General features: G+C 42.8%; 1 protein-coding gene across 5 annotated transcripts; it reads left to right on the top strand.

Moving 5' to 3' along the window:
* The first annotated feature begins 1068 nt into the window (after positions 1-1068).
* Positions 1069-9912, top strand: tcea3 (transcription elongation factor A (SII), 3). 5 transcript variants are annotated; one of them, XM_076738311.1, is made up of 15 exons: positions 1069-1301; positions 2064-2126; positions 2317-2422; positions 2523-2628; positions 6063-6122; positions 6307-6378; positions 6537-6605; positions 6703-6765; positions 6888-6962; positions 7269-7429; positions 7528-7584; positions 7724-7878; positions 7974-8120; positions 8839-8910; positions 9003-9912. In XM_076738311.1, the coding sequence occupies exons 1-15, from the start codon at positions 1233-1235 to the stop codon at positions 9009-9011; spliced, it is 1284 nt and encodes a 427-aa protein (XP_076594426.1). In that variant the 5' UTR covers positions 1069-1232; the 3' UTR covers positions 9012-9912. The 5 variants fall into 5 exon arrangements, with proteins under 5 accessions (XP_076594426.1, XP_076594427.1, XP_076594428.1 ...); XM_076738312.1 differs by lacking the exon at positions 6063-6122; XM_076738313.1 differs by lacking the exons at positions 6063-6122; positions 6307-6378 and having other exon boundaries at positions 7528-7583; positions 7723-7878.
* Positions 9913-12629: the final 2717 nt, after the last annotated feature.

The following is a 12629-nucleotide window of genomic DNA, read 5'->3' on the forward strand; positions in this document are numbered from 1 at the left end:
TGTCAGACGTGATATATGTATAAACACATTTTTACAAGGGTACTGAGTACCTTGTAGAAAGCACTTGCTTGAGTAATCGCAAGTAATTTCATTCTCTGGATGTTTGTCTAACTGAGCTCAGATAGCTCACTGTGTACACCACAAGACTCAGTGGAAGTCTGTGAGCAGCACAGACGAGTGCAATTACAGGCTCAAGTCATTTAATATAATATCATTCCAGTTCAATATTAGGATAGTTTAGCATCACTTCAAATGCTGGATGTCCTGGAAAACAGCTCACATACACGGTCAACATTCATACTTTCACTGGGAATGATTCTGCAAACAGTTTCCCTGGAAAGAAGAAGAGAAAATTAACAAAGCTTTATGAAATCTCACTGAGCCCAAATGGAGCGTAAAGACTTCAGAGAGCCCGTGCTGCCAACTTTACCAGAAGGCAAAAGAACAAACAGAGGCGAACGTGACAGCTGACGCAAAGTCAGTGTTTTCAGAGCAAAGTGAAATCTTAAGTTAATGCTGGTGAAACGCTGTGATCAGCAGGCCTGTGGAGCTGTGCTGAGGTGCAGAGTTGCATCACAGCGCCCCCTGGTGGCAAACGGGTATACACCAAACCAGAGCACATTTTTTTACCACAATATCTTCATTTTGTATACGACAGTCTTTCGCGTGCTTCTCTGCACGCTCTTCACACTGACCACAAAACTCCAAAACCTTTTCAAACCCGTCTTAAATGTGTGTGTTTCAGTGCTGACCTTGCGTTTGAGGCAGTAGCCATGTTAGTAAACTGATCTGGTGTCAGGTTGCTCTTTGGCACAGCAGCAACTGGGACTGGCGTATTGACTGGTGGTAAAATGCAGCCAGATGACAGAGAAATACGACTGAATATGAAGCCATTACGATAATAAAAAAAAATTGAAGAATGCAGCCGACTGGCTGCTTGAAACGTACGAATGAGGACGTATTGAGAGAGTTTGGCACTTTTAAAGAACTGTTCATGAACCACCTTGATATCTGTGTTGTCTATATTTAGTTGTTGTCATGTGTCGCGCTGGTCAGGTGGGACCCCGCAGCAGGACACGCCTCTGGGCTGAATGGATCACGCCGTGCGTAAAGTCCGACCTGCAGCGGATTCAAACTTTTTTGTTTTGTTTTGTTTTTTGACTTCATTTCACGCTTTTTCATAAGCAACTACTCTACGTTGCAGCGTCGTTTTTAATCGAGTAAATGCAGCGATGACGCGAGAGGAAGATCTCATCCGGATTGCAAAAAAACTGGACAAGATGGTGTCTAGAAATAACACGGTGAGACTGGAGTTTGACACCCACAGGTGGCGCGTTGTGCTGCCACCTCGTGCTGTGCAGAAGGCCCATCTGAAAATGGTTTCTTCCAGGTTTGCGTTGACGATAAGTTAGATTTCTGTCTGTACTCGGAGAGTGTGCACATGTGTAATATGAACCAGACTGTGTAACAAATGACCAACAGGTGTTTGGCAGACATTTCGCTGGACGTGGGACGCCTCGGTCTCGGAGTGTCCAGCGCCACATGGGCCGTGTTTTGTCCACTTGTCGGCAGCTCTGTGCAGATCTTTTACTGGTGTCCATATTGATCAGCGACTCATGCAACAGTCAGTAAACATCGCGGCCTGTGGACAAGGTCGAGTGTGTTGTGACTGACTGTGCAAACAGGACGTTGTTCCATGGCGCCTTTGCACAGCTGGAGCGTAGCGCGAACGAAAATGTAGCGGTCAACAAAAACTGTGCAAACTGCTTGTGATCAGAAGAGCAAACAGTAACAGACATGCGTATTTTATGCATGTTGTGATACATATTTATGGAGTCAGTATTGATTTGCTGTAAAAAAACAAAAAAAAAAAATGCTGATGAACACGTAATACAGAAGTGAAACTCGTACTGCTTACTTATCTGTTTACGGTTTCTTTTTTGAAATGTTCACGTTTGCACGCTGTCAGATCTGCACATTAAATTGTCATTACACACTTCTAAATAAACTCATTCAACATTTCTAGGTTAAAAGTGTTAATAATGGCTGTTATGTGTGTGCAGGAAGGTGCCTTGGACCTGCTGAGGGAACTGAAAGGTTTAAATATGACACTCAAGCTTCTCCAGGTAGGCTCCAATGTGCTGCGTTATATGTATGCAAAGTTTTACATCAGGATGCAGTTTCACCATCCGTTTTCAACCTATTAACCAATTAAACAATGCAATAATAATAACAACAACACATCTTAAACCAACATGATAAATGCAGGATTACTATGGCTCACAGGGTGCATTTCTGTGTGTGTGTTTGTTTTAGGAAACGAGGATCGGCATGTCTGTGAACAGTATCAGGAAGCACTGCACTGATGAGGAAGTCATTGCCTTGGCGAAGGTCCTCATTAAAGACTGGAAAAGGCTTTTGGGTACTCCATGATTTACATGCATGTATCATTTACAGAGCAGTTAGATAGTAGTTTGTGCAAAAAATACATGAGTGAACTGACTGGTTTGCCATTCACACAGACTCTGGCAATTCCCACCCTGAGAAACCATCTGAAGTGAAGAACGGTCTGAACTCCAGCAAAGCAGCGATGTCTCCAAACAGCTCACCGTCTGAGACACAGAGCAGGTCAGTGCCTCCTTCTCAGGTATCATGATATTTGACACAGAAGCAGAGACATTACGAAATAAAGTTCTGGTCAGTATCAGCACACCCGCAGCACCAACCTGCTGCTGCCAGTTCTTCTAAAATTGCCATGAAATAATGCTGGAAGTGCAGACGTTCAGTCAAATGTGTCATCCGCCACGATCCACCACACTGGGTCTGCAGTGTTTGCATATGAGATGATGTTTATGTATCATGACACTCGAAAAACAGCCCCAGATGGAACAACAGCTCTGTCAAAAAGCACTCAAGAAATGAAAAGATGAAAGAAAGCGTCAGGAGTCGTGCTGTCTGCCTGGAGGCGACGCTGCAGCAGGATATCCAGAAGAAAATGACTAATTCTTTCAGAATGATGTAAAATGCTGTAAAGACACTTATCTTTGCCATCAAAGCTTTTACGTCCTTCTATTTTCACCTCTTTGTCAGTCAAGTAGCTTTGCATCATCATTTTGAATAAGGACAGTTTTCTACCCACTGACAGCTCTAAATGGCCTTATGTCATTCTTACATGCAGTATTCGCTCGACAAGGGAAAATATATTAACCTCCAGAGAGGGCAGTAAATGTCAGGAGAAGACCGATCTCTCAAGTGTCCAAAGCACGGAGGACGGCGTTCTGTGATTTAAAATAAAAGCTATGAAAGAAGCATCAGATGAATTCATCTGTTCTCAGTGATTTCTATCTGACTGTCCTGCAGAGTGTATGTGCTCGCGTGGGCATTGCTGCGATCAGAATAGGACATCATAAAATCTACCTTGAAATCTTGACACATGGATGCTTCTATCACTGAGGTTGTGCTTTAGTTCTTTTTCAAGGTTGTCGTGTTTACAAGGGCGAATACAGGACATTTCTGATGAGGCTGTGGAAAAAGAGACGTCCTTCCAGTGTGTGTCTGCATCGAGTTTTCCTCTGGAGCACTGAATTCTCTCCCCGTTCACACTGGATATATTTTTCAACCCCCAATTCAGTAATAATGAAGCCCCAGTTACCTGCTGTTTTTGGTGAACTCGATGCTCCTCATGTAATTTATGTCCAGTCCGTAGTCCGAGTTGTGTTTACGCTCACTGAAGGCATAGAAATATAGACCGTTTCTTAATATCAGTCACCTCGTATGATGAAAGAAGGAGTAAAGATGAGCTTTACTCTACAAACTCATGATTTTAGTATTGTCGGGGGGAATGGTTTTCATTTTAATCCTGTCTGAATGGGATCTCAGTTGCATTTTAACAACAAACCTGACGTAGGAGAAACTGGTCAATGTTTGCTGGCGACTGAACAGAGGTAAAAATGATACTTCCTTTGTTTCTGTTAGTCACAGGAGACTGGATGTCAAACCGAAACAGGACTCAGATCCTGACAAAAAACACTCCAGTAAAAACAGAAAAGAAAAACAGCATGACGAACACAAAAACAAAAAGAGACACGCAGATGACCACGGCGATGAGAAACACCTGGAGGAGCCCCCAAATGAGAAACATCCCCAAGAAATCAGAAAAGAGAAACATCTAGAAGAATCCAAAAAACAAAGGCCTGCGGAGGACACCCAGCTGCAAACAGATAACAGGAAACAGAAGCAAGACCTGCAGAGCGAGAAACACAAGCCAGAGCCAAGGAAAGAAAGGCCGTCAGAAGAACCAAAAAAGACGAGACACGTGGACGAGGTCAAGAGGGACAAACGCCCAGAGGAGCCCAAGAAGCAGAGCTACACAGATGATGCGAAGAAGGACAAACACAGAGAAGAAAACAGACACGAGAGGCCGATAAACACGCCGCAACGAGAGAGAGCGCCAAGCGAACCCCAGAGAGAGAAGCCCGCTGATGCTCACAAACCCATATTTGAAAGGTGAGAGGAACGTGGATTAAAAAAAAAAAAAAAAATCCTGGTTATTGCACATCAGAAACATCCAGCAGAGCTTCACACTGAATTGTTTATTTCAGGAGAGGAGTCTTGGACAGCAGCATTCTGTATCCCACCCGCTTCCCGTCTCCTCCTCGACCTGCTCGGCCTCTCCTCCCGATCAAACGTCCCTCTCTGGACCTGAAAAAGGACAGGTCAGGACGGTTGCATGGCCTGAGCTGCAGAGCGTGACAGACTGCTGATGCTGCATGACATAACCGTTTGAGTCACTCATATGCCCTGACGTCTGTTCCTGCAGTGTTCTAACTGGTCTCACGGCCTAGCAGGATGCCCGCTGTGCATGATGCATGCTGTGATGGGTCAGTCAGGTGTGTCTTTAAAGGATTTCCTATTGAAATGCATGCTGCAACATCGTCGACTCTTTAGCTGCTGCGGTCTGATCTCCACTGTTGTGACATTTGTTCAGGAAGGACAGTAAAGACTCTTCCTCCCGACCTCCTCGTCTTCACACTCCCCGGCCCGCCTCTCCTCTGGCCAAGCGACCTTCACTGGAAGTAAAGAAAGAGAGGTGAAACTGTGTCTTAGTGAGCTTTGTGCAGAGAAGTGTGAGACTTTCACAGGAAAACTCAAAGCAAATGTTCATTTTCACATCAGGAAAGTTCCACTGGACCCAAACGCTCCTGTTGCTCCTCTTCCTCTTCACCTTCATCCTCCTCCACCAAGGTCAGGATCTGCATGTCCGCTGCATTGCCTCACATTAATGTTCACTCTCACCTTGAGGTGATTCAGCTCAGCTCAAAGGCGTATTTTCATTTAGAAAAGAGCCTCCGGACCCCAACGCTCCCCTTCCTCCACTTCCTCTTCACCTTCACCCTCCACCTCCTCTGAAGCGCCCCTCGCTGGATGGGAAGAAGGAGAGGTCTGGATCAGATGAGTTCTCCTTACAGACTGCATGGAGTCACTGCTTTGGTTATTTTGGAAAAATAACCTGTAATTTCATTTGGCGTTTTCTTGTCTGCATTGAATCCTTGTGTTGTTTGCCACAGCAGGAAGGAGCCGTCAGACTCCAAACCTCCTTCACAGAAGAAGACGTCAGATCACGTGAAGAAAGACAGGTCCGGGATGTGGGAACTATTCTGTCTCTCGTTCATCCTTGAAAAACTACTTTGCTGTTGTCTCTGCAGGATCAGTGACCTCAGACTTCAGTCTCTGGATTTCATTTGTTTTACACGAAATATTGACACAACACAGTGTCAGTGTGTGATCAGTGATTCATCTTTTTCTTTTTACACGACCACAAAGGAAATAACAAACTAACGCTTAGGACTGTTTTGGATTCAGATAAGAATTTTAGTTTATTAAGTTTCTTGAACACTTTTTACAGTGTAACAGGTAGATTGACAGAAATGAAAGGATCATTTTAAATATCTTGATATGTCACGAAGAAATCTCTGTACGTTCAGTTCTTTATTTCAAGCCTGTGGTCAGCAGATCGCTGTGAGGAGAGTCAAGTAGCAGATTTTTTTGTTTTCTTTTTGCAGGAAAGACTCATCAGATAACAAGGTGTCTAAAAAACCCTCTGATGAAGCCAAGAGAGAAAGGTTGGCGAGTCATGAGTGTGCAAATGCTTGTTGAGCTGTGGATGTGGTACACGGCGGTTGTGTGTTTCAAGTTGAGCTTCCTCAAACAGCTCTTTGTCGGCTTTCAGCGCACGAGGAGCTTGCCTTTTTATGCTTTTACTGAGTGGTTTGCTTGGAGAATCAAACAAGTGTTTCCTTTTGTCAGGAGTGATTCATCTGACTCTAAACCACCTCCACCCAGAAAGCCCAGTGTGGATGTCAAAAAAGAAAAACACAGGTTTGAAGGAGCAGGAAAATGAATTCTGCACTACATTGCACTTTGATTTTACGCTGCTTCTTGTCCGACATAATCCTAAGTGTGAGTTTGATTTTTTTTTTTTTTTTTTTTTTTAAACATGGGGTCAATGTCACAGCTCTTTTTCTCTGTTGTTGCAGGAAGGACTCCTGCGACTCGAAGCCAGGCCAACCTGTGAGACATCCTTCAGCTGACTCCAAAGCTGACAGGTAGGACTGGTAGCACATAAAACCTCAGCCATACATGGACATGAAAAATGTTAAGTAAATCCATAATAATTACTGAGGGTCTCATTACTGACTGCAGGCGGGAATCCACTGATTCAAAGAAAAGCAGCTCACCACCAGCAAAGAAGCTAACAGCTGAAAGGTAAATGAAAGAGAAATAAGTGCTGATTAAAATATCACTGAAGTGCTGACCGTGTGGAGAAGGAGTCAGAGGTTTGATTGAATGAAAAGCACGAGGAGGATGATATCGATTTTGTGTTATAGGAGAGAGTCTCACGGCTCCAAGACCTCTCAGCCCGGACCTCCACAGAGGAAGCCCTCCACTGACAGCACTGAGAGGTATCTCAATAAATATATATATGTATGCTAATGAGTGAGGTATTTCCCTCAGGAGTTGGAAGCTGGTAGAGACTAAAAGTAAAGCTAAAAGAGAGTATTGGACTCCAATTCTGCAGGTGGCCAAATACACAAATACAGTGAATGTTTATGTTTGCTGGATGTTTAAGTTGCTAACATGTTAGCCATATCATGTCATAGTGATAATATGTCAATGTTGTGTCCACTGTCTCTAAGTGGCTGAAAAAACAGTGATGGATGGGGCTCTTACACTGCTCTGTGACTGCTGTGATGTGTCCTTTTCTGCAGGAAAGGCAAACCCGACACCCCTAAAACTCCCACCACCCCAACCAGCCCCATGTCACCCAGCTTCAGTTCTGCTGGGGGTCCACTGCCCCCTCACCTCACTACTGGAGTCTCTGTCAGAGACAAGTGCATTGAGATGCTGGCTGCTGCCCTGCGCACAGACAGTGAGGCTAAGATTACACTTTTTCCACTGAGAGCAACGCAACGCACACAGGTATCACTGTGGTGTGCAGATTAAAACAAATGTTTTCTCTGTTCACAGATGACTTCAAAGATTTCGGTGCTAACTGCGAAAGCATGGCTGCAGAAATTGAAGATCATATCCTTCAATTTAGTCAGCTATTTGCTGTTAAGACTGTTTTGCCTTATCTGTAGTTCACTCATTGATGATCCAAATGGAAAGTGCCTCGTTTAACATTATTAGTGTGATCAGATCTCCCTTGACTGCACGCTCGCACATATCTACCAGGAGATAAAGGCCACGGACATGAAATATAAAAACAGAGTCCGCAGCCGCATCAGCAACTTGAAGGACCCAAAGAACCCCGGGCTTCGCCGAAACGTCCTCGCAGGGAGCATCGAATTAAGCCGCATCGCCTCCATGTCTGCTGAGGTACAGATCGCTGCAGCTGCGCCAATGAACTGCTTTCACGAACTCCCCACTTACTCCACATCGTCCCCTCTGCTCCCTTCTCTGTCTCTATGTAGGAGATGGCCAGCGATGAGCTGAAGCAGCTGAGGAACGTTCTCACCCAGGAGGCCATCAGGGAACACCAAATGGCCAAAACTGGTGGCACCACCACCGACCTGCTGCAGTGCGGCAAGTGTAAGAAGAAGAACTGCACCTACAACCAGGTGAGCACACTTATGAGCCCGAGCATGAGTTTCAACAAAACAGAAGTAATCAGTAGTGATTATATTAAGAAGTACTTAGGAGAGGAGGGTGCTGGAGTTGATGGCAGAATGCAAGAAGGTAGAAGGAATGCCTCGTAAGATGGCTGTACGGTTACATGGCATTGAGTGTATGAAATAAGTGTGTATTTGGATTTCCTTTGTAAAGCAGTATGATTCCCTGGCCGTTCCATAGGGAGAGTATCCGATAATAGAAGAGTCCCTTACACACAATGTTACAGACCACAGTCACCAAGTCAATGATATGCAATGGTATGTTGTATTTATGTGCAGTTATGAGAAGGCAGTGATAGAATAATGATCTCTTTGTTTGTCTGAGTGCAAAAAGAAAACGGTGAAAGTAAAGTTTTGGCTGGATTAGTGCTGTGGATTCATTCTGCTTCGATGATACCCTAACTGCTTTATGAATTTTGTGCTCGTTCCAGCACCATCAATTCAAGAGATGGAAGACTTGTAACCCGTCTGTAATTTTGAATTCTCATTCCTTAATTAAGCAATTAGGAGTGAGTGATTGTGTTTCAGTTTTATTCCTTTCCTCTCCAGCGTTTCTTTGCACTTTAATACATTGTTTACAGCTCGTGTGTGTGTGTGTGTGTGTGTGTGTGTGTGTGTGTGTGTCTGTGTGTGTCTGTGTGTCTGTGTGTGTCTGTGTGTGTTTTAGGTGCAGACACGCAGTGCTGATGAGCCAATGACCACATTTGTTCTGTGTAATGAGTGTGGTAACCGCTGGAAGGTGAGTCTGTCCACCTTTGTTTCAATAACTCCTACATTTGTCCTTTTTTTAAATCATTTAAAAAATACTTTTGTTTTTTCTTCTGTTTTCAGTTCTGCTGATGCCTTCCAGGTGAATCCACACATTTTTTTTCAGAGCATATCGAACTGCATATTTTCTATAATGGGAGGGGGGGAGGGAGTTTATAAATAATCGCAGCTCATGATTTTAAACTGATAATAGTGTTCTTACAATTTTTACTTGAAATTTTGAGATTTGTAAGCATGTGCTTATAATTAAGGTTTGCTTTATATGGAACTGAAGACTGAGCATGAACGTCAGCGTGATGATCACTGTGCTGTCCAAATGGAGACACTGTCCAGTTAATATGCAAAGCCACATTACAGCTGTTCACTTTGTATATACCCAATTCCAATAATACTGCATAGATCATCGGTATGATGGATTCTTAACTCACATTCAATAAAAAACATTCAACAGTCTTGTTGACATTATAATTGAAGTTTACAACCGTTCTCTACACTCTGATCAGTATTTGTTTTGTATGAGTTCAATAAACACATCTGGATCGATTGAACTGAAGAAAGAAAAACACTGAGCAACGCATCTACAAACAGCACTTCATCTATATTTTATTTATGGAAACGGTGTGTCGGTCGTTGCGTTGGATGATCTTCTGCTGCACCACTGAAAACTTTCACTAGATGGCAACAATTCAGCTGAAAACACAGGCAGCGTCAGTCCCCACGATGGAATTTTTCTCTCCTCAGGTTACCGAGCACAAATTAGACGCTTGCTCATTAGTGCCAGTCCAACAGGCTGGTGAAGCCAGAGGGAAGAGCTGCTGAAGAGTAATGTGACAATATTAAAGCCTTTGAACAAAACAAACCTTTTCCCTGAACGTTTCTGAGTTTGATATCCTTATGAGAAATATGTTTCTGCAAATTATACTTCACCAATTTTGTGTTTTTGAGGACATTGTGTTACATACAGTGCAGTCAGTATGTGCATATTAGATGTGGTGGTAATGTGAGAGGTCTGGTCTGTATGTCAGTAGAAATGACAGAAAGGAAAAGCTTCCCTCTGGCTTAGTATCCACCATCTGGTTTCATCTGAGTTAAAACCACATTCATTTACTACTTCTGCATCATTACTACCATTAAAAGTTGTCTGTTGATGTGCAGGCAGAGCTCAGAAAGCATCACCGCTGACTGTGTTATTCTACACCGGTGCATTGGTGTTATGATCATTATCTCTCTTTCTACCTGCTGAGAGTGAACAGGAAAATGTCACCTCCAGTACCTAAACGTAACAGACACACTTAAACAGGAATATAACAAAGTAAAACCACAAAGCAACATCCGCTCGACTAAATGCCACTTCAGCTTGGAAGTCCTCACACAAACAAGAAAAATAGAAAATCTGTGCCAAAATTTCTTTCTGTAATAATTTGTTAATGGATTCTGCAACATAAGCCCATATTCTCACTTGGTGGCAGCTGCTCTGCTCTGTGACCTCTTTCCACCACAACAGTTGGTAAATAGAGATGTGAGAAAATAAAAGCTGTTTAAACAGTAACACTCAGTACTGTTCTCCACGTGGGTAATGCTCTCCAATAAGGGCTAAATGTTTAAAATCATGTATACGGATGTTACAAACTGTCTTTTAATAAAAGTAAAAACATATTTTGTGCATGATTTTATTATCAAAATTTCTTGCCTTATTATTTCATAGTCTTATTAGCTTTTCCAACAGTGACAACACACGTGTGTCTACTTTTCCTCCAGTATTGGACAGTGTAGGCTGGGGGGGGGGTCATCAATCTGATGGGGTTACTGCAATGAGAACTTCAGCCTTTGATTCACGAACGGCTCCAGAAAAAAAATATGATGTATACTCAATCATTTTGACACCATGCTTTGTGGAGATGTGTTGGATTTCATAATGTTGAAGGCGTATTTGTTATTTCTGTGCTCGGGACTAAGACATGAGTGATCGGTTGCGTCTTTTTTTCTGACGTGACCTATAATATAAATCCATACATATGTGCGTGGGGTGACGTGCCATGTCAAGTATATCAAACACGTACTGTGATGTAAACTCAGTATAGATGTTACAGTCCCTCTTGAGAACACTGGCAGCCACGTGCAGGCATCGTCCAATCAGATCACTCCGTCTGCTTGAAAACAACCAGACCTGAGGAGTTTAAAGTAACTGTCATTCAGGGTGGATTTGCTTCACTACACAGCAAAACATTTGGGCATAATTACGTCTCTGTCAGCGGAGAACAGGCATCTCTGGAATGTTTCAGCGTCAACACTGCACTCAGCGGTGTGTTCATGAGAGGTTAAACGCTGTATAATACGGCCCGCTTTGATATGAAAAACTTAAAACCACATTTATCTCAGGAGAGCCAGTGATTCTTTGAATACATTCACACCTCTTGTAATCCTGTGGCTTACACAGCTCATACTGAAAGCTTACTGCCTTGTTGACTTGGAGAAGTCCTCTTTGTCTGAAATGTTTCTCAGCAGTGTTTTGTTGTGTCTGTAACCTGCCAGCCTCCTGTTGTTGCTGCTGCACGCAGCCTCTCTATTAATGCAAATAAATGAGACTTGTTAAGCATGCCGTGTCCCCCACATAATCAGCCTGCTGAGAAACACTTCACCATACAGCTATAAATGTGCTTTGAGCTGCGTAAAGATCTGCCTTGGCACATATTTTCTGAAATTTACACGCTTTTAATAACAATAGTTCACTTACAAAACATGTCTATATTAGAGTTTTAGTATATTTACTCAGATGAGGTAAAAAATGTAGGTTAACAAGAAGAGTCTGCAGCCATGCTAGTGACTCCGTGAGGCTACAGGGAATACTTTGGGTCAGTGGTGCTTTGAGCTAATGCTAACACCAACATGCTAATGTGAGCACAATAGCAATTCCAACATGCCAATGTTACACAGGCATAATGTTATTTTAGTTTAGCATGCTAACACAAGCTAATTGTCATTAAACAATGTAGATGGGAACAGACTGCTACAAACTTTTGAAAAGAGATCATGACTGAAATGATAAATATGTTGATTTTATATCAGTATAATAAGTGCTAAAGAGGCCGAAAGCCTGAAGTTTGAGCCCTGTAATCTTGGTTACTTGATTTTTCTTTGTAGTATATCAAGTAATGTATCTTAAAAGCTGTGGTGTCATGCCAATCTGCTGCAAAGAAACATTATCACCCTGTGAAACGTTTCAATTTCGAGCATTTGCAGCCTCTAAAACATCCAAACTGTCATCAGCCTTTGAAATCCTGCCATCCCTGCACTGGAAGCAACCTGCTGGAGTCTTTCAACCTCAGCATCATGACTGGCTCATCCTCTGAAAAGCTTGAGATGCTCTGAAATTAATCTTTCAAAGGCTCCATTACTGTTTTAAGTAGACTGTAGATATAGTGGCCTGTTGAAATAGTAGAGAGGAGAAAAGTGGTGCGCACACACAAGATCTTCTCTTGTTCAAACTATGCATATCATGAGTCTCTCAATCAGTATTTTATTACAGCAGTAGAAGCAGAAGCATTTCAATAATTTTGATGTTTAATGATTTGAAATCCCTTTAAGGACGATGTGATCACACAATGTTGAATGTTCACCTTTACAGCTGCTGTGTCAGACGAAATCATTATGGTTGGGACTTTTTAAATTGTAAGGAAAATGCACTGAAGC

The sequence above is a fragment of the Chaetodon auriga genome, chromosome 8, assembly GCF_051107435.1.
Source record: "Chaetodon auriga isolate fChaAug3 chromosome 8, fChaAug3.hap1, whole genome shotgun sequence".
Taxonomy (NCBI): Eukaryota; Metazoa; Chordata; class Actinopteri; order Chaetodontiformes; family Chaetodontidae; genus Chaetodon; species Chaetodon auriga.

Coding starts and splice junctions, on each gene's coding strand:
- tcea3 (XM_076738310.1), top strand. CDS start 1,233: ATGACGCGAGAGGAAGATCTCATCCGGATTGCAAAAAAACTGGACAAG. Junction 5,090..5,175: donor CTGGAAGTAAAGAAAGAGAG/GTGAAACTGTGT, acceptor TTTTCACATCAG/GAAAGTTCCACTGGACCCAA. Junction 5,441..5,567: donor CTGGATGGGAAGAAGGAGAG/GTCTGGATCAGA, acceptor TGTTTGCCACAG/CAGGAAGGAGCCGTCAGACT.